Genomic DNA, 27,712 nt, shown 5'->3' with positions numbered 1-27,712 from the left:
GGTAAATGGGGAAGACTAAATATACATGACACCTCCACAACTGAGACCTAAACTATGAACATGGGACTCTCCCTTACCTGTCAGAAAAAAACACAAAAAGAAACTGAAAAAACACATGAAACCGTTCCATAGAACTCAACGAGTAAAGAAATCACCTACTACTATACTTTTCTATGCCGAGACGTCTGACATGAAATGCCATTATCTAAGTAATGACTCATCTTTCCTCAAGTCTTTTTTATCTTATAGAGACACTCTCATAAACCTTAACCTTTACATTTCATGTAACAGCAACATCTCATTCAACCTGTAAAGTGCAGTGAACCTGCTGTGTGGTTTAGAGATGAGGGTAAGAGGGAATTGGAGAGAAAAGACTCAAATGTTTTGCACCATGACAGGAAACATCTCACATTGGTCAAAACCATGAGAAGTGAAGTGTCAAAATTGCTTTAGTTGCCACACAAGCACCAAAATGAAATGGCAAATCTGACAGAGAACTGAGACATACCACAAGATTTTTAAAAGCAACAGTTGCTTTGAGAATGTCACTGTAATCTGGATGCGCTTCCTATAAGAAAAAAAGAGAGAATCTGTTATTATATTATACTATAACAAACATGAAAACACTATATCCATGACCTTAGCAGCTTGCTGTTACCTCCACATGTCGCTCAAGTTCCTGCAGGAGGGTGGGATACTTGTCGAGCCTCATGAAGGGTTTGCTCAGGCTGGTGGTCAGGGTCAGAATACCAGGAGCACTGGCACCCTGACTCTCCATGAACTTGTCCAGCTCCTCACTGTTCATGGAAAAACAGTTTTTATTTGAAACTGATTTATTTGACTTGTCTAGACAATTATGATCGACATATCTTAAAGTCAAAAACAGTCTACCCCTATATTTGAACAACTAACTTAAGAATTGCTAAAAACTCATCACAGCTTATTACATATAAAGATACACTACAGTTAAAACATTTAGGGTCAGTAAGATATTTTTTAAAAAGTAATTAATACTTTTACTTAGCAATGATGCATCAAATTGTTAAAAAGTGACATTTATACAAGATTTCTAACTTTTAAACTTCCAATTAAAAGAATCCTGAAAAGATGTATCATAGTTTCTGCAAAAATACCCATAAAACATTAAAAAAATTCTACAAAAAAAAACTATTTTCAACATTGATAACAATAAATGTTTCTTTAGCAGCAAATCAGCATTTTAAAATGATTTCTAAAGGACCATGTGATACTCGAGACTGGAGTAATAATGCTGAAAATTCTAAATCAAAATTCAATTTGAAAACTTTAAAGGGTTAGTTCACCCAAAAATGAAAATTATGTCATTAATGACTCACCCTCATGTCGTTCAAAGCCCGTAAGACCGCCGTTCATCTTCGGAACACAGTTTTAGTTTAAGATATTTTAGATTTAGTCTGAGAGCTTTCTGTTCCTCCATTGAAAGTCAATGGACGGCATACTGTCCATGCCCATAAAGGCAATAAACACATCATCAAAGTAGTCCATGTGACATCAGTGGCTCAATCTTAAGTTTATAAAGCGACGAGAATACTTTTTGTGCGCAAAAACACTACGTGAACTCACTCGAGGCCTAGAGAGAAGGAAATGAAAAGTGGAATAAAGTCGTTATTTTTGTTTACTTTTTGCGCACAAAAAGTATTCTCGTCGCTTTATAAACTTAAGATTGAGCCACTGTTGTCACATGGACTACTTTGATGATGTCTGTATTGCCTTTCTGGACATGGACAGTATGCAGTCCATTGACTTTCAATGGAGGAACAGAAAGCTCTTGGACTAAATCTAAAATATCTTAAACTGTGTTCCGAAGATAAACAGAGGTCTTACGGGCTTGGAACTACATGAGGGTGAGTCATTAATGACATAATTTTCATTTTTGGGTGAACTAACCCTTTAAAAATGTATTGTTTTATAAAATAACACTTGTATAAATGAAAAAAGTGAGGTTAAATCAATTTGCAATCAGGTCACCAACGCATTGTCAAATGAACATAACAATAGCAAATGTTTTGGGGAAGGTGACAGAATGGGTGTGAAGAGAAATCATCACTAGATGCAGAATTGTGATAAAATAAATTTAGACTTAAGATGAATCATCTGAACGCATGCCTTGAGTACATGATTGAACAATGGAAAATGCTGCAACAATGCTGCAGAGTGATATGCGAGTGAGAGAACAATCAAAAGTCTGTCTTCTGCCACCATCAGCATAACCACAGCTATAGATATCCTGTTGGGTTAGTGCTGTTTCCTGTGTGTATGAGGCATGCCTTTTCACTCTCTCCTTCTGCCGTGGAGCATTCAGAGGTGGAAGGAGAAAACTGACAGAAACCTTATTGTAGTTCATCATACAGGAAGTGTGTAAAATGTGGCTCAGACATTTCTGAAAAGCTGTGAAGTTTACAAGTACAAACCAATAAAAAACACACACCTAGAAATGGAAATAGGGCAGCAGTGTTATAGGTAAAGGCAGGAGGGAGATTTGCTTGTTTAGTCACTCAGCTCAATAACATTAACATACAATGTGACAGGGAGAATCAAAGCCTTGTAGTGACACCTGCTGGTTCAACTTTATATTTCAGAAAACATTGTACTGTACATTAACACATAAAGGCAAAGTGTAATTTCTGTGCCACTAGCCTCAAACAAAAATATCATAATCATAGTATTACAACTTTTGGGAAGTAAACCTATAAATGCCACATTAATCATGGAAATCCCCCAGAGGGCGTTTCCTCTAATGAATAATGTGGAGATGTGCTTAGAATATAATGATATATTTATTGTTCTTTGCAGCTCTTTGTACTACAATTCAGACTTTACATTAATACTTCACATTTTGTGACATGCATTTTTAGAAATGAAATGACTCCATAGTTGATCAACAAATACATATACATAAAGAACATAAAATATAACAAGAACAAACCACATTAGAACTTGTGTCAAACAAGCATGTTTGAGTATCCTATTACCATACTTGATGTGCCCTGCATGTGCATTTATTGATGTTTATACGTGAATAAAAGCCTAATTAAAGGGGTCATGACAAATCAAATTCAGTATCATTAAAACATCCTGCAAACGTCATATTTAAAAATATTCTCCTCCTCCTAAAAAAAAGCATTATGTAATCAAGCTCCGAAAACCAATTTGGATATTGTGGGATTTGTGACATCACATGGGCAAATACATTTGAATAAGACATATTAGGCCCCATAGGCCCTGCCCCCTGGTGTTCAGTCACTTAAAGGGATAGTTCACTTTGAAATTAAATTTTGGTATGTTTTAGCTTACCTCAAGGGCATCCAAGATGTAGGTGTCTTTGTTTCCGCAGTAGTTTCAATTTTGATATTTTTAGGTCAAACCGTTCTTGTCTGTCAGTCATATAATGCAGGTCTATGGTCACTGTCTCAAAAAGCATGCACAGAGAAGTCCAAATTAAAACAATCCCCCATCGTAAGTACACATTGATGACCGAAGACACGAAACGAGCGGTTTGTGTGAGAAAACGAACAGTATTTATATAGTTTTTACCTTCTGGCTTAGTCTGCGCAAGCACTGGAAAGCGCCGGAAGTGATCTCTCGTCCGTGTACGTCACTCATGAGTCCGCTTGCGCAGACTAAGCCAGAACGCGCACAGGAAGCGCGCGCGCCCTCAGATCACTTGGATGTGGTTGTGTACAAGAGGTAAAAACGATATAAATACTGTTCGTTTTCTCACACAAACCGTTCGTTTCGTGTCTTAGGCCATCAGTGTGTACTTACGATGGGGAATTGTTTAATTTCGACGATGGGGAATTGTTTAATTTGGACCTGCATTATATGACTGACAGACAAGAACGGTTTGACCTAAAAATATCAAAATTGAAACTACTGCAGAAACAAAGACACCTACATCTTGGATGCCCTTGAGGTAAGCTAAAGCATACCAAAATTTTATTTCAAAGTGAACTATCCCTTTAACGTCTGACACCTGTCTTCACCAGAAGCAAATAGAACCCATTATAATGGCTGACACGTCTACACTGGATACAGTATTCAGATGCCTGTTCAATTTCTGACACTCCACGCACTTAAATCAACAGGACAAATGCAAGAGCAAAGGAACGTTTGCTTTGACGCATCCAATTGAAACAGCATGTTTCCTTCAGAAGGATCCCAGTATCAGGAACAAGTGCATGGTTTTTGTTTAATGGCTGCAGTTTTGTAAACAAGGCACAGTGTAATGGAAAGTTTGAAAATAAACTTTTATTAAATATTAATATTGGATCTGACAGCAGCAACATCGCGAAGCGCAAGTAAACAATTTTAAAATGCTTTGACTGTAAATAGCTGTTTTAAATGGATAATAGGGATGTGCACGAGTACCCGGGTACTCAGACTTGACAGTGACAATCGATCAAGAAAACGATGATCGCCGTAACTTATATATTAACGCCGTAAAAATATATTTCTGATTGGTTATTGTGGCATTTAGTGCGGTACGTGGGGTCTAATTGGTTAGTGTTAGGATAGCATGTAGTCCAGACTAGTGAAATACAGTGAAACTAAGGATTTAAAAGCATGCAGTGATGCCTGGAATCACTTTGATCATGAACATACAGTTGCAGCGCCAAGCTTCCATATACAGCGCATTACAATGAGAACAGTATTGTAAAAGAATATTGTAAATTCTTTGTGCTTTTGTTGCCCGTGTTTCACCGTTGATGTTACAGGAAAGAGCGCATCCACAGCGGGAGTTACACATTCAGACAGACAAGAATGGTCAAGTTCACGTGCGCATTTGCGTCATTTTGTGCAGATAAAAGTTGTAATATGACTTTTATGTTGTAAGTATATGATTAATCTCATAAAGAACACATTTGGTTGAGTTTATTAAACCACTAGCAAAGCACTTCAGTTTACACGGTGTTCATTCACTCTTCAGCATCAGCTCAAACAGCATGCCGACATTATTGATGATGATTGGGTTTTTTGAGACCGTCCTATACCTTTCAGATGTTTCTTTTTCAAAAACATTGATGCATTGATAATCTACCAGTGTAATTTTTTAGACATATTTTGGATTGTAATATTTTTATTTGTTAATATTAACATTTAGTGTTTTCATTAAAATATTTTCATTATCAGCATGAAGGACATAACCCGCCCCAGAGTACATGTTTTTATATCTATCAGTACTCGAAACGAAAAATTAACAAAAAAGCCCATCCCCAATGTATAATGTTTTCAAAACACAATGCAAGAGTGAGAGAATGATACTTTTTTCAATGCAATGACATTAGCCGATCATAACAGTGGCCGTTTACTGACAGGAGCTGCACCTTAAAAATGGTTTACGGGTCAGAATGAGGGTTATATAAATATAAATAATAATTGTTGCAAATATATAATACTTTATTAACATTATAAGTGAACCTCAAGGATAACAATAAATCCTTGTCACGACCTCTTAAATCTGTCTTTCTTCATAAGACTTCATTTGAATTAATTTTACAATGTTATGCACTTTTTGAAGCTTTAAAGTTTTGGTGTAATGGACTTTCAAGGAAGTAACTTAACGAAATTCTTATGGGGTTTGGAACGACATGAGGGTGAGTAAATGCCAACAGAATTTTCATTGGGTAAACTTCCCCTTTAACATCTGATGTTTTGACACACAAAAACTGATGACAACTATGAGACACTGACCTGTGATCAGTCAGCACACACACTGCAGAGGGATGGCTGGAGCAGTAGGACAAGTACAGTGTTCTGATCTGACACATCAGGTTCAGGAAACAGCCACCAATCCGCTGCTGGCCCTCTGGCATCCTACAAAGCAAAAATACACAGATCAGCCCGGATAATTACTTTCTTACATACGTTATACATTAACTTTTATTTAATGTCAAATACCCTAGGATTTGAAATGTTGACACGTTACAAATACAACACATAAAGTCACCACCAGATGGCGCTGTATCATCCAAGAGTATGACTTCTATAGAAAGCAGAGAATCATTTGAGTCATCAATATGCTCTATAAACACAGAAAAACAGCTCTTACTTGGAGCACTCCTCTAAGGCAAGACACAGTCCCAGTTGGAAAGAGAGGACGTCCTCTAAATTCCCATTCAGACTGGAGCAGTCCGCACTAGAGAGCCTGCAGAGAGCAGACAGAAGCGTCATTGTGCACATGGGTTTTCATTGACTGACCCAGCTCCCCAAAATGTCAATCGGCTTTGATATCAAAGGGTCCCTGATGCCATGGTGACGTCTGTGTTTTGCTCTTACTTGTCGCTGGCCTGTAGAGGCCGCAGGTAGCAGCCAAGTACCGTCTGCAGTTCTTTGACAAACTCTCTCTCATGCTCCAAGATGTCTTGCACCACCTAAGAAACAAACAAAACACTCAAATAAGAACTTAAAATTAATTTACTACATGTACATTTGGCATTTGTTCATGCGTTTAAAAGAACTCACCACATTGTAATAATTTTTTGTCAGCTGAGGAACGTCAAATCCTTTTATCGATTTCGGAGATATTGGTTTCTCTGTGGAAAAATAGAGGGAAAACTTAATAAGAATGTCACTGTTTTATTCAATTATGTTTGCTAGGACAAATTATTTCTAACAATGCTAGATGTAAGAGAATATCTTGGATTGCCCACTCACCACATGGCTTGACCTCTCGGACATAGTTGCTAGGGAACCAGCCGGTTTTGCCATTAAGGTTTCCCTCCCACCATCCACCTTCCTCCTGGCGTGTGACATGGATCAGCTCGCCCTTGCTGAAGGACAGCTCGTCCTCATTGTTCTGCTTGAAATTGAAGCGGGCCTTTACCATCAGCTGCCCACCGCCTCCATTCTCCGACATATCCTGGACAGCAACAGTTGAAAAATTTCAGTACGCAGTCAACTGGGGCACCAAGTATTCATTAATAACATTTTTTTTTATTGATGGTTAACAAATTATGTATATACTCATATGTATAGGGGTATAACAGTATATCGTTATATTGATATATCGAATATATAAAAATGCAACGATATGCATCAGTGATGTGAAGGATATGTAGTGGAACAGTTCGTCACAGATCGTCGATCACAGGAAGCAGTAACCGCTGATATGATCACAGATACCGGTCTTTTTGAAGCCTTCTTATCATGTAGAATAATTAGTAAGATGCTCCTTTACAGAAATTAATTTAGGGCCTGAATTTCATTTTTGAAAATGGCGGGAATGTGACTCTTGTGGGGGCATTTTCTTATTTGAGGGGGGGAGGGGCCTTTTTTGTTGTTGACATTTTTCAAAAAAATATATAATTATCTAACCTGAATGTATGATCATGCAGTGCATTTTTGTTTTTGCAATGGGGCAATTGTTGCACAATAGCTTGCACAATAGCTTACACAAAGCACAAGCCTGATTTCAAACTCTGAATTGAATTCACAAAAAAGACAAGTAAACAGTCAGTAATAAAATAAGAACATATAAACAATTTAAAAGAAGTAGCACAAATAAATAAAATAGAATTAAGATACAAACAAAACAGACTGTGCTTTAAGTTTTTTTTCAGGTAGGTCTAACAGTAGAGTGGAGGTAAGAAATTCTAACAAAATTTAATAAGGAATCGAAACTGCACATCATATTCTGGCTACACAGATAAAACAACCTAAGAACCATTTATGCATTATATTAATGCTTTTTACGCATTCGAAAATTAAGCAGAGAATGTGACCGATTGAGCTTTGCGTGTTGTTTATACACATAAATGACATTTTACACACGTACATATATTACAAAATATACATTCCCAGCCAATTCTACCCAATGAGTAAATTTTGCGTACCAGATGCACATATTACATTTGCGTATAAAGAGCACGTCAAATAAAAGCATGAACTCGTGCTATAGATATGCAGTGTCAGGAGCTATCGTGAGGCTGTCCATATAGGGTCTAGAGCGAGTTTAAGCACTCACAAAACTCCCCTTAAAATCACGTAAACGGACTAGACAGTCTGCGACATGAATCTCTTACATCGAATCTGCACTTTGTTGTTTATGATGGTAGAATTCACGAGTTTCAAGTCAGAATTCAGTCAGAGAGAGCGCGCACTGGAACAAAACTCTTCGTTTCAGCGATGTCTAATCTGAACGCCTCTGATTGGCCATCACACTCATAAACTCAACGGAAACGTGTGCGATTGGTGATAATGCTCAACGCTGCAAAATGAAATCTGGTGGAAATGCCGCAGTCGGATGGATCGAATGAACGTTAAGTCGGTACTAATATTATCACTTAAACATATTCTATTATATACATACTTTGAAACAAATTACCATGACTTTCCCAAAACTTCCAAACTTCTTTTTTGAGTCTTTTGTTGTTTGATTAACATAATAGACAACAGCAGGATTATTAGGCTGCTGTCACTGATCCAATATACTGTTACACAATTTTCTCAACTGTTCACTTAAGACAAAATCGACTGGGAATCGTGCATACTTGTCATGGCGTAATTCTGTACATACATTTGTGTGTTTGACCATTAATGCGCAATTTGGAACTTGCGAGTTGTTTGTGAGGCAGCCTTATGTTGTTTGTCAGGCAGCCTAAGAGAGAGTGCAAGTGCTGAGTGGTTTAAACACTGGCAAGACTTAAAATGTAAATATAATGTAAATTATAGAACTCTAGTGATGATACGACACTGCCTCGAGATTGTCAAAGTGGTATTTCCTGTGTCAACTGTGCAGCTCGCTTATAGTGCAGACGACGCCATGTGCTGATGTGACAGATTAAGACGTTGCCGCTGCATGTCATGCCATACCTCTCACGGCAGGTGCGTCTTTATGCGTCGTCAGCATGAGATCGGTTTATGAGATCTCTAAAACTTAAAACGTTCCCAAAAAGGTCACAGAGGCACATTAAAAATAATCAACTGAGTGGTTCAATCCAATTCATCTGAAGAAACACAGCAGCTATATGACAGAGACAAAAACATCACCAAACACTATGAGCGTTCATACTTAGTTTTTGGGATTGAAAACTACTGTCACAGGTGTGAGTCTCAAAATGTCCCGTTCACAAAGCAACTTACAGTAGCATCTTGAAAATAGTCAGTATGAATGTTCTCTTTCAGCTGCAGAAATTTCAGTGCACCCCTAGTTTTCCGAGAATGCGGTTGAGTCCTGAACATTTACAGGTGTGAGTTTGGTTATAGAATGCGATTGTCACTCCCGGTAATAACTGAACTGTGTGTGAACATAACCGTATTAAGGACTCAAATACAGGACGGGCAACTGCATTCTGCTGCTCTATGAACTTGGTTTAAGAGGCACAGCTAAATGTCACATTTATTATAATGGAATTATGTGAATATTGTTTTACGCTCACATAAATAAAAAGTTATTAATATTGTGAATGTTCTGTAATTCTGTAATTGTTAATAAATTATATATATAAAAAAAAAGAATTATTTACAGTTCAGGCCTGGCTTTCAATTATACTGTAATGTTGAATGGATATAATTGCTATTAAACAATTATTTTAAATAATCTTTAGATTGTTTTCAGAATAATTAAGATACACACTGTGAAAATAAGTTTATGACTACAAATTTCAATGTTGGGTGTGATTATTTTTAATTACAGAAATTTGTGCAATCACTTATTTTTTTTAAAGCAATTGACAGCTCTAAATAAAACTATATAAATATTGGGTGGCAAATTTTTTATTATTTACATTATTCAATTATTATTTCACATGTTATAAGATTATAACAATACTCTTATAATATAGCAGTGAATCTGAACTAATTAAAATGATTGCCTAAATATAATGCAGAGTGTGCTGTAATTGGTCATCTTATTGGAGTTATTTGCATATGCTCCTTAATAATTTGATGTGTTTCTTTGCAATATAGTAGAAGTGATAATAAGCTCACCCAAATCTAGATTTTTTTAGTTTCTCTACAGATATCTGAAAAGCCTTCTAATAAACTAGGTATGAATTTGAAGATTAATCTGTCATCTATGTTATGTTCTTGTCATTAACTGATTTTTTGTAATTGCTTTTTAAAATTCCAAACAAAAGATCTTTTCGTTGTTATAAAAGACCAACTGTAATCAGCATTTACGGCACTGTTCAAATACTTGCCAATGCTTTTGACTGCCTCCGTAAGGACCTGCTGGACTTCAAGGCGGGAACAGCTTGTGAAGGGGCTGACAGGCTAGTAGGAGAGACACTGGACTGTGGACATGATCTATTAGGGGTACAATCTGGATACATGGAGAGAAAAAAGAAGAAGAAAAAATAATAATATTTTTTTTAAATACAGGGAATAAGATTTAGAACAACACCAGTCTGTGTCTGATAGCATTTCTCACTTGAAGAAAAGAGAGCAGTACATCTGTGGGTGGTCACTGGATTATAGGTCTACTGATATGGATATACAGAAAGTCCTGAACAAGGATGAGACATGCTTACAGTCTACAGTTCAATGATTCTGTCCCTGTGTACTCTACATTTCAGTTCAGCATGGCATGTTACACTTATAACACTTAGGACATGAGTGAATGACATGCATAAAATATGAAGTAGCTTTGGCAAATGTTACTGTCTTTCATTTTTCATGAAGTGACATTCAAACTACTTGAAGCCATATGATTTAATGTCACCCCAAATTATGGTGTATGACATCATATTACAAGGTGTCCAAATTTGTTTAACCACAGCTAAGATAAACATACACTGATGGTTAAAAGTTTGGGGGTCATTAAGGTTTTTATTTAAGAAAAAAAAAAAAAAATACCCAGCAAGGATGCATTAAACTAAACAAAAATGTCAGTAAAGACATTTATAATGTTACAACAGACTTTTTCAAATAAATGCTTTTCTTTTGAACTTTTTATTCATCAAATAATCCTGAACAAAAATGTTTCAGTTTCCACAAAAATATTAAGCAGCACAACTGATTTCAACAGTGATAATGATGATACATTTTTATTTTATTTTATTATTATTATTTCTGAAGGATAGTGTAGCATTGAATACTAGAGTAATGGAGAGTTATTTTAAATTGTAATAATATTTAAAAAAATAGTACTGTTTGTCCTGTATTTTTGGTCAAATAAATGCAGCCTTTGTACCTTTTGAAAGCTAGAATATGTTTGTATGTTTAAACTTATAAACAACAATATGGTCAGCCCAAAATTACATTAACCAAATTTTTTGTAAAATTCAGTGCAACTAACTTTTCCAGCTCGGATAATTTGACAAAAATATAAAAGAAAGTGTATTAATGTTTTTTTTTTTTTTTTAAACCATTTCCCCCCATTACATCCAGGACAGGTCAAAAGGCCAGTCAGACCCTCTAAATGTAGAACAAAGGCCAGGTCACTCTGTCATCGTTAAACATCCCAATCAGAGCACTCACTCATCCATTCATAATTCTGTCATCTCTGTGAAGTTAAACCACCAATAATCCACAGCTCAATGCACTAGCATATGGGTCACAACATACAACTACTGTAAGCAGCCAGACACATATGTGTATGATGACAAGTATTAAAACCGACAGACATAATGTGTGTTCCAGTATACCCAAAGCAAGGCCTGAAACATGGTATACTATTTAGTCATAAAAAAACATTGCATATTTACGCCAAATTTGCATGACTGGCATGTATTCATTTGCTATGAGCAATATGTTGTTCATAAATAGAGGAAGATTAGGGATGATGAGGCATGCAGTATGCAGTGACAGAAGCAAACAGTCAGGTGCCCTGTTTGCTGCACTTTGGGTCCTGACAGATTTCCAGCGCTGCAGGGGCCTCTGGGGCTCTTCACTGACTCACACGTCGCTGTTCTCGCCCGCTCCATCTCCACAATAAAAGCTCAGCATGTCTGCTGGATTTCACGGCAGGCTCTTTCCGAACACCCTCAGCGCACAAAAAGTGTGTGTGAACCTGCTCCAAGCTTTACACAGCAAACACAACAGAGAATTCAGATAAAGCCAGGCCAGGGAACGTCTTCTCTATGCCTTGAGCACACTTCAGAGTGAAACCCTCGCTGTTTCATCATAGAGATCTTTAACACAAATCGATCTGCCCCCATTAGTGTGTCATTCTTAAGCCTAGAGTTTGCAAAGCTGTGTAAACAGGATTGCGTTTTAATATTCTATTAATAAATAAAAGTTTTTTATGAATAATAAACAAGCCGTTGACACAGGCGTAATAAAGGGATTTTTGCTCAATTTTTTTTTTTAATTTATTTGAGCCAAACATGAATGACTTTTCGTGTAATAGTAGAAAAAGTTAATTTTGGAAGAATATCCTGATTTTTTCCCCCTCCATAAAAAAAAAATGAATGTGCGCTGGGTAGATCATGCCACAAACACAATAACTAATGGCATTTGACGTGGATGGAGCATTTAAGTAGTCTGTTAGATTTTTCTAGACTAAAGGCATGGCTGTTGAAAATTCAGCTTTGCCATCACAGAAATAAATTACATAAAAAAAAAATCATCTGTATTTTGATCAAATAAATGCAGCTTTAGTGAGCAAAAGAGACAAAAAAATAATAATAATCTTACAGGGCACACCCACAAAAATCAATCAATCAATCAATCAATCTCCATATATCTATATGATGAGTTCAGATGCAAAAGCCTCTAAGTGCCATCTGAAATTTTCTTCTAGAATGATCATTTTTATTAAGCTTGTATATTTAAGTTTAGTAATTTCACTTAAATGACAATTAATAGGTAATTTTCATTGCCAATTAAGTGAAATTACTGAACTTAAATATGCAAGCTTGCTAAAAATGATCATTCTAGAAGAAAATTTCAGATGGCACTTAGAGGCTTTTGCATCTGAACTCTTCATATATATATATATATATATATATATATATATATATATATATATATATATATATATATATATTAGGGCTGTCAATCGATTAAAATTTTTAATCGCGATTAATCGCATGGTTGTCATGAGTTAACTCGCGATTAATCGCATTTAATCGCACATTTTTTATTTGTTCTAAATATACCTTAAATTAATACTTTTCAAGTTTGTAATACTCTAATCAACGTGGGCATTGATAAATATAGATGCTTTATGCAAATGTATGTTTATTATTGAAACCATAGTCAATATAGCATGAAGACGAGACATGTTTCAAAGGTCATAGATGTTTTTCAAAGAACTTGTTCATGTCTATTAGACACATGTAGAAAGAAAAAAGAAATACCAGGTTCCCATTACTTCTCTTTCTTTGCACTGAGCAATTTACTAACACAAACATGTTTAGATTTTTGCATGACAGGGCAGCTCTTCTGAAAATGCTAAATGTACATTTAGCATTTATTATTACATTGTAGTTTGTCTCTCTCTGTGCCCATTTTGATGAAGCTAAATTCTCAATACATTCTCAATAAAACGTATATTTTACTGTTTCTGTTGTCAAACAACGGAATGAATTTGAAATGGTGACTGAAACGCGACCAAATAAACATAACCAGCTCTCCCTTCCAAGACGTTAATCTGCACAAAAATTCTGATAATCGAGCCGTCGTCTGGTGAAATCAAATACACATAAGCTAAAGACAATATCCGTGCTCTGATTTCGGCTATATTTGTAAAATTAGAGAAGCAACATAATATCTGTGTTTAACTGAATTAAAGCGCTGCTCCTCCGCGTGAGACGCAGAGAGAGAGAGAGAGAGAGAGAGAGAGAGAGAGAGAGAGAGAGAGAGAGAGAGAGAGCGAGAGAGAGAGAGGCGCGCGCGCGTGCTGGGAGAGCAGTACCGGCGGTACCGGTATATTCTCAGAAACTAAATAAGGTTTGGGCGCTTTGTTGAAGGGAAAAAAATCGCTAAAGGGGTCTGCAATGTGGCTAAGTTGCCAACACTGTGTATCTGCATTTCTCCAACTAGGTTTTGGGCCACGGGTCAAACAGAAAATACGCGCTGCGTTAATCGTCCGTTAAAAAAATTAGTGCCGTTAATATGATTTTGCGTTAACGCGTTAAATTTGACAGCCCTAATATATATATATATATATAAGGAGGACACACTCTCAACAGCCACAGGGAACAGTGGGAAACATGACAAGGAAGCAAAAACTGAGAATAACTACATGTCTCATGAATTCCGCATGCTTAAGCAGATACTGTCAGCCGCCCGGACAAGCCCTACAAAAACCAACTGTCTGTTGCCTCCAGTAGTTGAGAGCAGCTGCAGCTGAAAGACACAAATGCGGGCACGACCCCAGACAAATCACGACTTGACGTTCACAGAGAAAATACAAGAGGTCAGTCATCCTCATCCTGAGAAAAATTTGATTTGTATCTCATGTTTACCGCACTCTTCAACTGAATTAAATGGCCTACTGTGCATTTCACCAAGATAAACTTGCATGGACATGCGATGGGATATCTATCACATTTGCAGGCTTCTAAAAATGAACTTGAACTGATAATGGAATTAAAATGTTAAACTGAACCACTTTAGAATCAAAGCATTATATCTACTTTAAAAACAAACAAAAGCAGCTGATGCTAGTGGGATGAAGGAAGACAGTTGTTGCAACAGGTCCTATGGGAACATGCAACAGGAAAGATGTGGCTCATTTCCACCAGAAACATAACACTGAGTGATTATGGAGTGCCTGCGATCCCGCTTTTAAACAGAGACATTCTTCATAGATTATAAGTGACCAGCAGGAGCTAATTTTCTAAAAATGTCTTTAACACAAGGCTTGCACACAATGCCGTCTTTTAGTCTGTCTGCTCGGCCTAGCAAAACCCTCAGAAGTGTTAATACGACTATCACTTGGGGTGGAAGAAGAAACTCACCAATGAGAAGACAAAGCTGATGCCGACAGTACTCAAAAAGAGACACCAAATATTAATGAAGAACGCATGTCCATAACATTATGAATTACCTTGAGTGGCGATGTTTATTGCTGAGAGTGTTGACAGAACCTTGTTGAAGTTTTCCCCAGTATATAAGCTCTCTGGATCAAAGCCCTAAGGGAAAGACACACGTCAAAGAAAGGAAAAACTGTCCAATGAGCCAGAAGTAGAAGCAGCAGAAGTAGGTCAGATACCTCAAGATATAGTATATGCCAGTTACATTTTTTTATAAACTAACAAACGCAATCGAAATATAACAACATGAACATTTAGTTGAACTCTCAGAAAATTGTAAATCCTGTATACCATTGGGGACATTCACAATTAAAAATACGTTTGATTTTTTTAATAATATAGAAAAATAAATAAATGAAAGAAAATCTTAAAAATAAATCTTAAATATATATGGAATTTTTTACACATTGCAACACATCATTAGTCATTTGATCGATGCATCAAACTATATCCATGTATCACTACACCAATCTCAATGGTTGGTGTAGTGACCCACATTTTTAGATGTTTGGTCTACAGGCCCTGTCGGTCGCTGGGTACAGACAGCTATCCCCTTTCTTGTTAAGGGTACGGTTTCACATGTTAAATAAAACATAATAGCATTTACACAGCAATGCAAGAAGTGCGTGTCTTTGTATTTGCCGAGCAATGTTTTGATATAGAGGCTGCAACAAGATGAATAGTTAAGCAACTTCAGCAGTCAGTTCAGTTTATAGATTGCACTTTATACAGTACCTTTTGCTTTAGAACATTTGTTACTTGTAGTTTGCATTTCTCTCTCATCAGTAGTTTAAAATGGCATCGTATCAAGCTTAATCTTGTGCTACGATACTTCTCGTTTTCAGCTCCTTTAGAAACAGAAGTGAAAGTTATGCGCCTGGCTTGTTTGTCCAGTCACATGACTTGCATCAACTATCTGCACATTGGGCCTTTAAAAGAGCATGAAACTGGAGCTTTCTTCAAAACAGATATGACGATATAAGCAACAATTTTATATCACAATATTCTTCACATTTTCACCAATAACGATATATATCACATGATCAAAATATAATTTTTTTTAGTGCTGTCAAATCAATTCTAAAATAAAAGTTTGTTGATTTAATATATATATATATATATATATATATATATATATAAATAAATATACACACATACATTGAACAAACTTTTTAGAATTTGGCAGCATTCATTTTTATGAAAACATGATTAATAAGTAACGAAAAATAAATGGTCCGTGTGATCATTCATTTCCAGAGTAACTGTAGACCTATGAAAAATCTGAGAAATCAGACCACATGTAAAAAGTGACTTGGGACTTAGAGGAGGGTTAGTTCCTGAGTGAAAATTTAAATGAATCATTAAAAGTTGTTCAAATGATTCATCATCTGATAATGAATCGGACTACACTGGCATTGAGTTTTTGTTTTTGTGTGCAGTTCTCGAGGAAAGGACAAGACAGTATAAGAAAAACATGCGCATTCTTTTTATCTCATCATAACTGGGACAGAAAGTACTCACATTAAATCAGATTAAAATATTTCTACTGTTCTTTTCTTGCATTTTAACCTGTATAAACGCCCCATTCCCAGCTACTCTCACCCTGCCTCCTTGTCCAACTTCACATCACCACAAATTATCAAAGGGAGAAGCAATCATTTGTGCTCCTGAGAGAGACTTAGTTTAGCCAAAGATCATAGCATCATTATAGTATAGAGTTGAGTTGAGTTAATTGTCTTCAGTAGAATTTGATAGATATTGGGTCTCATTCATGAAACATTCGTAAATATACGAGTAAATATGTGAAAGATTTGCGCGTAAAGAGATGAAAACTGAAAACTCGAAACCCGAAAACTCTTCTCCTGATTCACACATACTTCGTAAACGTCAGATGTGGTAGTGAAATGTGTGTGTGTGTTCCAATCAGTCGTAAATGGGACGCGCGTGCACGCTCATTCTCAATTACCATAAATCCCGCCCATTAAATCAGACTGACAACTATATTTGGGCATCATATTATGACACCAAACGAAGGATTTCAACATGTCTTCTAAAAAGCGAATGAAAAAGAGAAATTTCTCAATTGAAGTTTTATTATCAGAAGTTCATTCAAAACGCCACATTTTTATTTTCAAGTGTAACAGGTCCTTAAAAAAAAGGAAGCTTGGCAGCATATTACAGATGCAGTTAATGGAGTTTCATCTAGAGTTTCATCTGTTAATCGAAAAGTCCCAGAAGTGAAAAGAAAATGGTTCGACATCATGTAACCCCGTCAAATAAACCCATTAACAAATTAAAAATGCAGCCTTATTAATGAGCAAAACGATCGGATGTTAAACGCACTACTTGAAATGGAGCAGGTGTAGATTTCTTTCGTACCAACTAACATTTGGAAAATACGAACATTTTAATGAATCCGAAAATTTACGTCAGAACCACTTTACACACGATTTACACAAAAATTCGTTCTGCTCCTGTTTCATGAATGAGACCCATTGTTCGTTCATCGGTTAATAGTGTTCAGTCCCAAAATTTGCAGAGAGCATTGTCCGTGCATAGCCCACATTTTCTGTACGTAAATTTCGTGCAAAAAAGTGTTTGTTTACATTTAAATACGTGTATCTTATTTGCTCGCACTAATCTGTAATAGGGCAAATCACACATCTGTATCGACTACTGAAAAAAAAAAAAAAAAAAACATCAGTCTATCACTAATCTTTGGATAGTTCAGAGACATTACATAAAACGTTACAAAATGCGATATATAAACCGCATTACTGATACATCGACTTGTAGACAACCCTGTATAATTCGTTCCTCCTCTTCTTCTGAATCGGTTTCCGGTTATAGGCCTATTTGGTCATATATGGCTGAAAACAAATATTTCCACTTGCCATTGTGTAGCATTTACTACATTTGACCGAGTGGATCAGGTAGTCTGAGCTGATTTGATAGAGTGAAGGCGGAGACTAATTTGCATATTCATGAGGGGTTTCCTTTCAATCACCCCTGGTGGCTGGCTGCAGTATAGGTCAAAAACCTCACCCTCTCATGTAATCGAATGGGACGTTAGCCAAACTAAAAAATCCAATTACACCTCAAATTATTTTTTTCCAAAGATAATTTCTGTCATTCTTATCACATAGACGTATATTCAAGTGTTTGTTTTCCCAATAAGCATTTGGTTTTAGTTAGTTATTTGATGCAATGAAAAAACAGGGTGTAACATCATGATTGACACACTGATTGCGAGTGTGGGCGGGACCTGGATTCCGTGGCTCTACCACAGGATCACTACTGCGCAGACTCGGGCTCCGAACGAAGTAATCGGCAATGACTGTTACTGGGATATTTTTCTACAGTTAAATGAAGAGGAGATGCGCTATCAATCTTTTTTACAGTACATTCAAGCTATTTTAAGGCATGAACAAATTATTTTCACAGGGAAAAAAGTGTTTAAATATGCCATTTTGATTATCAAAGATTAAGGGATAAAATTATTGACTGCAGGGGTACTTTAACAAAGTCATAACTAACATTGCACATGTGGTGAACATGACTCATTTGTGCCAAGTTACTCGTTTATATGTAAAGTTTATCAGTCAATAACCCCATTATGGTCACAGTTTTAGTACAGGAACACTATCAATGCAGAGGGTGTGGCATCAAAGTCTGGCTATGTGTTTGTGTCAATAATAGACATTGCAGATTGACATTGTTTACTGTGATGGGTATAATTCCTGACCATCTTCCTAAGAGACGCCTGTAATGTTGCTGCAGCTCAAGACCATAATAACCATAATAAATGAAATGCACATGTAAAAGAGCTAGTATCATGAGCAATCTTGTTTACTGGCATATTTTATGATCACATGTGCAAAACCAAAACAAAACCCTGCTATTTATTTGTCTGTCCTCAGGGAGAGCTAAACTTAATTAGATGGGCAGAAGAGAGAAGTACTCTAGATAACAATATAAATTATTAAATATAAACTATTAAGACTCTGTTAAGTAAATCATTCCTTCATAAAAGCAATGCTTATAGGCAAAGCTTTAATCTGAAATGTATTTTCATGCACATACATTCCAGAACTGATTTTGTTTATTTGTGATCTAAAAGAGTAGATCCTCAGCCCAGGGGTCGCATATTTTATAAACACTCAGCTGTGTTTCTCAAAGGCATTCGGGTGATACAAAACACAATAAAGTAGAGAAAAAGTATCCTACCTCAACCTTTAGAGACTGGCATCCTTTTAGAAACTCCCGAATGTTTGCAATGCAGGCCGCTTCGCATCTGGGTTCAGTTGAATACTGTAACCAATGAAAGAATGAGGATGTAAATAATCTCAACTTTGCTTCGACCACACTGCAAAGCAAAGAGAGAACAACAAGATTTCGTTTTGGAAGTGAATGTCAGCCTAACCTATGAGCCACATTGTACCCAGCTACTACTGCCATGTATCGCATGCTAAATTTATTTGGCGTTCAGTATACTGTTACTATTTCTTTGCGTGAGCTTCGCCATAGTATACACACACACACACACACACACACACACACACACACACACACACACACACACACACACACACACACACACACACACACACACACACATCTGCTAGATCTCATTGGGCCCTGTCGCACCAGGAAAATATATTTTGGAGGAAGTGACGATGTTTGCTCAGCAAGATTCTACTTGGACCGCTTACTAGTGATGGTAAATCCGACTCATTTCATCGAATCGATTCTTTCAAACAGTTCGTTTCAAAGAACCGGCTCCAAATCCAATTCTTTTGCGCATTGACCATTATGGGCTACACGAAATTTACAAATAAGGCCATAACATTTTGTATTGCAGTTTCATGTGGTGGCAGCTCAAATAATTTGGATGAACACTACACTAATTAATTTACGTGAAAGCTTAGCTGAAAAGTTTTTTTTTAACGAATCGTTCAGTCACGTTTCGCGAACAGGCTTAACCAAATCATTAAAAAGATCCGACTCCAAAGAACAATTCGTTTACGAATTTTTGGGAAATTCAAACTGAAAATATTGTTTGACAGCGTCGTGTAAAATCAGTAAAGCGGTATGGCACATAGATATGCTAAAAAGAAAAGAAGGGATGAAGACACGAACCAACAAAACCTATAATGGGCCCTTTATTAAAAAAAGAGAAACTTTTATCTGTCAAGTTGTATTGATCAGCACATTCGTTATAATGTCCCTGTATCGAAACACGAATTCATAGTTTAAACCAAAACGATTTTTAACGAACTTTATTCAGCAGAAATCAAAATATATACCGTAGGCTATTTAATTAATAACGATCCTGTGTGAAATGAGTAAAAAGGGGGAGTTGAATTTGGTACTTGTTAGCAGCAGAGGAATAGCTGCTACAGAAAGACATTCAATAATCTGAGATCTTACTGACACAGTTAAACGGCTTTTACAAAGAAGAAAATTGCTTTACAAATGTCCTTGGCATTTTATACAAAAGTGAAGATTGACAAGGACTTCGTTTTTGAGAATGCGATAATGCGGAACAATTTCTCATGTAACAGGAAGTCGGATTGTATCTCGCTTAAATTGTGCGCCCTGAATAAACCTACAGTTAAATAAACATTCATCGCGTACTTTTTTTATTTAAAAAAACAAACAAAAAAACGTATTGTATCTATGAAAAATATAGTGCATCTCAAAGTGTCACTTGTAACACTAAGCGTCTTGGCATTAGGCATCGTGCACCGACAGTTCCGCATGGCTGTATTTGCTGCGGTTGCATTAAATTATATACAATCAACTAATGTTTACGACTGTTTGATCAAAGAAACATACATGTGCATATTATAAATTACCTTTAAGATGGCTCCAGGCAGCAGTCGCTCCATAAGCTTACACAAGACGACCCCATCTCTGAGAGATGTTTTCAGAAATTCCTCAGGATCAGCGATATTCTTTTTGGGTGAATTAAGCACGCCTAATGTTATTAGCCACGTAACAGTCTGCTCCTCGGGGTTCATAGTTTAGGCTCAATGGGCCTTTCAGATTTTGCTGCACCCTTGGTGCGCCGGCTCTCACTATTTGTGTTGAGATGCTACCCACATCCGTCGCGCTTCTGCTTTTTCTGTATGTTACAACGACCATTCAGCCTCGCCACTTAGTTCTCCAGTGGACGTCTGCTATATAACTAACATAAAGGCTCTTTGACATTTCAGTGACACAAAGGGAACTGTTATTACTTTAAAATGTCACAAGAATTTTCCATTTGGCTCAACTTATTTTTGTTTTGTTTCTTGATTAAATTGGCCTGTAGGCCTATATGTAGTATGGGTGAACTGACATACCAATACACCACTATTATAGTCAGAATTTATTAAGAAACAGACAAGTAATACATTCATTTCAACTCAAAGATTGTTTATTGGGAAAAAAAAAAAATCAACTCAAATGATTGCTTATTGGGGGGTTAATGCAATTCATCTGTAGTACTCCACGACTCATCTAAACGTCAGTCTCAACGATCAGCAGCCTCCAAAGAACACTTCTGGATATTCTGGATCTAGGTGGAGAAAATAAAATAAAATGAATAATAATAATAGTAATTAAATGTACGAAGATGTAAAACATCAATTTGTAGGGTTTAAGGTCTTTAACATACCTGCATCTTCAGAAAGGCTTATGGATCATCCACAATGACAACAGGTCCTGATCAGCAATGATTATTCATCATGTATGCATTACCATCAAACTCCCTTTCCTCCATTCACCCTGCAACAAGAGAGTTACCATCAGCAAACTGTTGTAGCTCAGCATAAGGGACAAATATTCTTAAAAATAATGACCCAATCTGAAAGGTTTTCCAGGCTTGTTGATAGGGTGCTGTCTTTCTCCACGTGGTTTCCTTTGTTAGAATCTGCATGCTTGCAAGCGGTTCTGGCTTTGTTAACACTAAGTGAATTTACAATTTCAAAAGCGTTCCACTGGGAAGTTTCAAGAGGTTTTGCAGCTATGTGGTTTATATTTGACTGTAGGGACAGATCCATTGAGAAGATTCATCTTAATATCCTTAAAAAGAAAAAAGGCCATTTCTCATTTGAAAGGGGCAAAAAAAAAAAAAAAAAAAAAAAAAATCCAGACATTCTCCTTAGTGCAACAGAATTGACTGATTTTTCTGAGACTAAGACCTCCTAAACTCAGCGATCCAGTGGTTGGGGGAGGGATCAGACTCCTTTGAAGGCAGAGACGAGGTTTTGTTAATGTTGGAAACAGCGTTTCAGATTGCATTTGAAAAAGCCAGGGCAATCAAGACGATGTTTGACTAAAATTACACTAACCTTCAGGCTGCAAAATAACACCAGAGACTTGACTTATACCAGAACAAAAGGGTTTGCTTTGCTTACCAGCTGTTGACAGGTTTTATCTGTGGTGCTGAATTGTTTCTTGCATTTTGGTTGTCTTTGGATTGGTCGATGCAAGACGTCAATGTTTAGGCTTTGTGATGAAGGATCCATTTGCACTGAGGAAAACTACACCCATAGAGTTTGGAAAAAGGTGACATTTGTCCATTCCTCAACAATGTGAACAATCATGCCTACATGAATATTCTGCATTGCATCTATATTAAGTGGCATTTGGGGGTGCTCACCATGGAAAACTGAAGAGGTGAATAGATATTTACACTTCATAGTTTCTCATTCTCTTGAATAGTGTTGCTCAAGATCTTTGATTAAAAACACTTTATTGGTAAATGAAAGCCATATGCTAGGGCATTGCAGGTTTAACAAATCACTAGTATACAAAAAGAACACACTTAGATTTGCAACGGTACCATTAAATGGGATGTGGGCAAGGGAAAATAAACTTTGCATTTAAAAAGGACAAAAAAAACCTCCACAAGTTTGTGTACAGCTTTAAACTGAAGCTTGAAGTCCAGAGTTTAAAAGGGCGCTCCTTTGAATCTTAAAGTCTTTTGAAAGTCTCAACGAGAAACCATTTCTCCCTTCCCCCCTTTTCTCAGTATCGGCTCCGGGCCATTCCTCTATCTGCCCGACCGCCGCCGCGGCCAGCACCCCGAGGTGCCCCACGGCTCGAGCTGCTGTATTCACGAGGATAGCCTCTTTCAAGAGGGGGCGGTCCCCGCTCCTGCCTACCCGGTCGGTCACCACGATTAGTGGAGTACGGGTCACTCCGACTGCTGGGATAACTGTCACGACTGCCATATCCATCCCGGGAACTGCTGCCATAGTCGTCGTAACGACTGCTTCCGCCACTCCCACTGTAGGATGGAGGGGGACCCCTTGAGGGTGGGGCGCTGCGTGAGTTACCTGCAGGGTCAATGGGTCATGTAATTGGCAAAATTTTACTTAAACATTTTTTGCATGATACTGCGTTGTCAAGTGCCCATTTCCCTAAATCTGCATCATGTCTAGCTCAAATGTTAGAAACTTTCCAAATGGGGCTAGAACAAATTTGGATCTCAGATTCTGGGAGGGACTACTTAAGCCTAGATAACTGAACTACCCAACTGAAGTGTAGACAATTGACCACTCAGAGGCCTTTGACACGTCATTGTTGAGTAAATGCACTTTCCTTGGTTTGGATTGAATTCCAGATAGATTGTAGTTTGAGTACTGCATCTCTCTTGGTTGTTCGGACAGAGCTACTGGAACGACTCAAACTTTTGGGGGGCAAAAAACAGCTTGCAAGAGAATCCTTGTTGGTGCGATTTTGGTTGGAACTCTCACGATGAAAAGATGCCGCGTTTGATGTTTCCACTTTTTGGCAATCACACGAGGCAGCCCTTTCCAGGCCCAAAACAGGCGGTTTGAGTGAAGCCCCTTAACCCTTTTCACCACACTAAAGGTTTAATCTTACCGTAACCGTCGTAAGGGTCTCTATAGGAGCCTGTACTGGGCCGTTCCATGTAACCCCGGGGCTCTCGTCCTCCACCATAGCCATCGCGATCACTAAGAAACAAAACATTAGGCTGGATTCTCAAACTGCCATCAGATACATCCGACAATAGATGTCAACACACCTGTAACCTCTGGATCCTGAGCCATAGTCATCTCTAGAACTGGAATGGCTTGAATACTCCCGGTATGGGTAATCACGTGGTGCCGGAGCGTAGTCTCGACTGTCCCTTGAACTCATGTAGTCACGGCTGGAATAACTGCAAAATACGAACAGCTTGAGTGTCACTGTATATGGCAACACAGACCATCACAAATGTTATAGTAGTAGTTAATATTTTGAATTAGATTTTATTTTTTTGTACTTTACTCTGTTTTTCCTAGTCAAATTTTATTGTATAAATATTTTAATTTAGTGGCCAATTTTCTTTATAAAGTTTCCTCAAATCCTTTTAAATAATGAAAATGATTTTTAATTCTGTCACTTAACATAGACCAGCCCCTCACACTCAGCTACATAAGGAAAGCTGCGAGAGTTGAGTGCACAAAGTGTCCACACTTAGATTTTTTTTTTGGTTAAGAGCATTATCCAGCTATTTGAAGTGCACTTTTTCATTGTAGAATTTTTACAGTGAACACTACTTGCACTATTTATACTACAATGAAAGCACAGCATAGTGCACAAATCCACATATTGGGATGCACATCTAGTCTGACTTAACAGTTTGCCAAGGGGCAATCAGTCTTATTTGTCTGAAGACGCATATTCAGTCTTATGAATAATAAGTCTTATTTTTTCAGATCCAAATTAGACCAATATACTTGTAACTGACTTGATAAATTGCCAGTCCCAAAAAAAAAGAAAAAAAAAAGGGAGAGAGTCTAACTTGTAGCAGCCCTGAATTATTCATGCTTTTACATCTCACCTGTCTTTACTACTGTAGTGGTCATCACGAGGTGGAGGACCATCATCCCGCCGTGACATTAGAGAATCTCTGCGAGGAGGGGGGCCATATGGGTCCCTGTCTCTGGACAATGGCGCTGTTAAATACATTGAGAAATAAATGACTATGGTTCAAATGATAAAAAGAGCACAAAACTGTGTTGAGCAAACTCACGTCTGCCCATTGGCCCAGATAGTGCAGATCTCTTGGGTGGGGGTCCTCCGTTCCGCACTGGGGGGCCTCTCTTCAGTGGTGGTGGCCCTCTTGAAGACATGCCTTTAAAAAAGGGTTCTACAATCCCTACGTTATGGTAATATTTTTGGCAGCAAGTATGTTTTAAGTGTAGGCTCAGAACTTCTTAGAAGACAATCAGTTCAAATAGATCATCAAAAGAGTGTCATCACTGCGAAAAAATTTTTTTTTAAAAAAAGGTAATGTTCTGAATGGTACCTCTGCTTGGTGGTCCCCGCATTCCACTTGGTGCTCCTCTGGACCCTCGCGGACCTCTGGCAGAGCCACGACTCCGTGGATGAACTGGTGGTGGACCACGGCGTCCTGAAGACTCAAACTGAGGTTTTGTGGCCTGTTCCACTTTAATAGGTTTTCCGTCAAGGGGCTTGGAAACACAAGTAACAGAAGTTTAGGAAACTATTGCTTTTAAATATACAAGCTCATTGAAAAGCAAATGTGCACATCTATTATGTAAGCTCAGAACTTCTTAGAGGACAATTGTGGACTACATCAGTTCAAGATGATCACTACCACAAACCATCATCACAGCTTACAAATGTGACGTTCACACCATTACTCACCTTTCCATTCATTTCCCTTGCAGCATCTTTAGCGTCACCAGGATTTTCAAAAGTTACAAACGCGAAACCTCTAGATTTGTTTGTTTCGCGATCCTTCATCAACAGAACTACAAAGGACAAGGGGTAGAAAAATATGGTCATACTTGCCACTAAACGCTTAATTGAAGGCATAGTTAACACAAAAATGAAAATTGTCATCAATTGCACACTCATGTCATTCCATACCCATGAAAATCCCATTCTCACAGCTCAAAGTGTTCATTAAGAGATTGTAAGAAGCCCATATGAATCCAGTGGTTTAATCCACAGATTGTGTCTGAAAGTTATGGCTTTGGAATGACATGAGGATGAGTATGACAACTTTCATTTTTGTGTGAACTAGCCCTTTAACATTTTTAGCTCATGACTGCAACCCAAATTAATACAAATTTCAATAAATAAACTTGCATAGCAAAATTACGTTTCTATTAAGTAATTTAGATCATACAAAACTACTATTACCTTCATCTATTCGGCCAAATTTGCTGAAATATGCTTCAAGGACCTTCTCGCTAGTTTCTGTGTTCAGGCCACCAATGAACAGCTTTCCTGGTCGGTCTGCCTCTGCCATATTTCCCACTGTTGCCACTAAAAAGGAGAGACATTTCTGCATTACAAGAGAACAGTTCAGTACATCTCGTTTATAAAAAAAAAAAAAAAAAAAAAAGCTTAAAAACGGCATAAGCTGGTCTCCCTGGCTAACCAATAAGTGCCTTGTTAGTTAGTAACTAATCAGTTCACTAATCAGTAACTAATAAAACCAGCAAAGAGACCAACCTGACCAAGTGGGAGAGCAATTTTTATTTGATTTATTTTTTATTTAAACAGTAATACATGCATAGTAGCAGAAAACAATGGAAAAAATGTCAGTAACTTACGTGTTGCTATAACGTTACCGGTTAATGGATTTGGAACAGCTATTTGACGATAGAATAGCGTTTGATTTAATCATTCTCTCTGGCGTAGATGGTTAACTCAGCAACCATTAGCCGATAGGCCCTGCCTTGCTAACAGTAGTTGCTTCGGATCACGTGCAAAACACTACGAACCGTTATCAAAAAGTTTTAGAAGATACTAAACGTTTCGGTCGAACATTTTGCATGGCATTTACATACACATTTTTAAAGCATGCTTCACAAAATGGCGGACGCTAAAAATTACAAGGCAACTGGCAGCTCCAGCAGGCTGAGACCTCTTCAGGCCATATGGCTAACTTGCAACACATGTTTGATGAAGAATATCATATAGTCACAATAAACACTCACTAATAATCTAATTATAGATTAAAATATATGAGAGAATAACGCTAATTTTTCCAAGTTCAAAATGGCGATTCAAAATGTGCGTTTAAAAAAACATCTTGCCGTCAGCCATCTACATGAGGCCATTTTCAGTTACCATCACATCTGCTAAATATATAGACCTATCCTATCAGGCTAAGCTCATTTAACTGAACGTGCACGATAAAATTACCATCTATCAATAAACCATAAATATAAGCATTACGACTATATTTGAACGATTCATTTACTCACCTCAGGATCAATAGGCAGAAACAAAAGCGTCTACTGGTTTATATGTGTCTAATGTGTGGTTTCGACCCGCCCACAGTGCAGCCACTTACTCTACGGTAAGAGGGAGGAACTTAACGGGTTAAAAGTCTCTCGCGCCCTCTATTGTCATGCTTGCAAACTGTTCTTATTTTAGTCATAGCAGAGCCCGTCTACGGATTAGACATTCTCTGGTCATAGCGAAAGCCAGTCATATAGATTAAAGTTGCTCTCACTGATGAATTTTACACAAAGAAATAAATAGCGTTTTAAATATATATTTAAAATGGTGTAAGAGTAATATCTGAAGCTAAACAAAAACTGTTGTGTACATGAAGCGGGTCGCCTCACGGGCAGACACGACATCATATGACCAGCCAAACACTAAAAGCAAAATGAATAAATTCATGAATAAATGAATAAAGTAGATACATATATTATAACATATTTATAATTTAATAAAATTACAATTAAAAACTATTCAATTAATTA

General features: G+C 37.2%; 2 protein-coding genes across 14 annotated transcripts in view; both read right to left on the bottom strand.

Annotated features, from left to right (window-relative positions):
- Positions 1-21,148, bottom strand: part of arhgef6 (Rac/Cdc42 guanine nucleotide exchange factor (GEF) 6) — a 34,550-nt gene extending 13,402 nt beyond the window's left edge. For 5 of the 8 annotated variants that reach the window (XR_014031413.1, XR_014031414.1, XM_081383365.1 and 2 more), the window contains exons 1-11: positions 20,819-21,148; positions 19,188-19,271; positions 14,975-15,059; positions 10,179-10,300; positions 6,694-6,898; positions 6,502-6,572; positions 6,316-6,410; positions 6,089-6,184; positions 5,731-5,853; positions 659-797; positions 509-568 (exon numbers count right to left, since the gene is read on the bottom strand). Coding sequence is in view for 6 of the 8 variants with exons in the window: in XM_081383365.1 (XP_081239491.1) it covers positions 509-568; positions 659-797; positions 5,731-5,853; positions 6,089-6,184; positions 6,316-6,410; positions 6,502-6,572; positions 6,694-6,898; positions 10,179-10,300; positions 14,975-15,059; positions 19,188-19,271; positions 20,819-20,983 (1,245 nt within the window). In the remaining 2 variants the exon portion in view is untranslated. Of the gene's footprint in view, positions 1-508; positions 569-658; positions 798-5,730; positions 5,854-6,088; positions 6,185-6,315; positions 6,411-6,501; positions 6,573-6,693; positions 6,899-10,178; positions 10,301-14,974; positions 15,060-19,187; positions 19,272-19,383; positions 19,629-20,818 lie in introns of those variants that run through there. The other 3 variants (XM_081383368.1, XM_081383369.1, XM_081383370.1) reach the window with 1 other exon arrangement.
- A 215-nt stretch (positions 21,149-21,363) lies between these two features.
- Positions 21,364-27,606, bottom strand: rbmx (RNA binding motif protein X-linked). 6 transcript variants are annotated; one of them, XM_081383362.1, is made up of 11 exons: positions 27,206-27,606; positions 26,133-26,258; positions 25,632-25,738; positions 25,270-25,435; positions 24,994-25,110; positions 24,802-24,916; positions 24,001-24,135; positions 23,838-23,929; positions 22,364-23,287; positions 21,622-21,731; positions 21,364-21,522 (listed from the first exon to the last, which is right to left on the bottom strand). In XM_081383362.1, the coding sequence occupies exons 2-9, from the start codon at positions 26,239-26,241 to the stop codon at positions 22,977-22,979; spliced, it is 1,152 nt and encodes a 383-aa protein (XP_081239488.1). In that variant the 5' UTR covers positions 26,242-26,258; positions 27,206-27,606; the 3' UTR covers positions 21,364-21,522; positions 21,622-21,731; positions 22,364-22,976. The 6 variants fall into 6 exon arrangements, with proteins under 6 accessions (XP_081239488.1, XP_081239485.1, XP_081239486.1 ...); XM_081383359.1 differs by having other exon boundaries at positions 24,994-25,119; positions 27,206-27,302; XM_081383360.1 differs by having other exon boundaries at positions 21,622-23,287.
- Between the last annotated feature and the right edge of the window lie 106 nt (positions 27,607-27,712).

This window comes from Scardinius erythrophthalmus (assembly GCF_964197995.2).
Source record: "Scardinius erythrophthalmus genome assembly, chromosome: 13".
Lineage (NCBI taxonomy): Eukaryota > Metazoa > Chordata > Actinopteri > Cypriniformes > Leuciscidae > Scardinius > Scardinius erythrophthalmus.
The sequence above is the reverse complement of the archived record's forward strand: the minus strand, read 5'-3'. Positions and strand labels throughout refer to the sequence as shown.

What these genes read in the sequence shown, in the direction of transcription:
- rbmx (XM_081383359.1), bottom strand. Translation starts at nt 26,241, where the DNA reads ATGGCAGAGGCAGACCGACCAGGAAAGCTGTTCATTGGTGGCCTGAAC. An exon ending in GCGGGGACCACCAAGCAGAG is followed by an intron (nt 25,120 to 25,269) that starts GTACCATTCAGA and finishes ACCATAACGTAG; the next exon opens with GGATTGTAGAACCCTTTTTT. An exon ending in AGACCCTTACGACGGTTACG is followed by an intron (nt 23,288 to 23,837) that starts GTAAGATTAAAC and finishes TTGACCCTGCAG; the next exon opens with GTAACTCACGCAGCGCCCCA.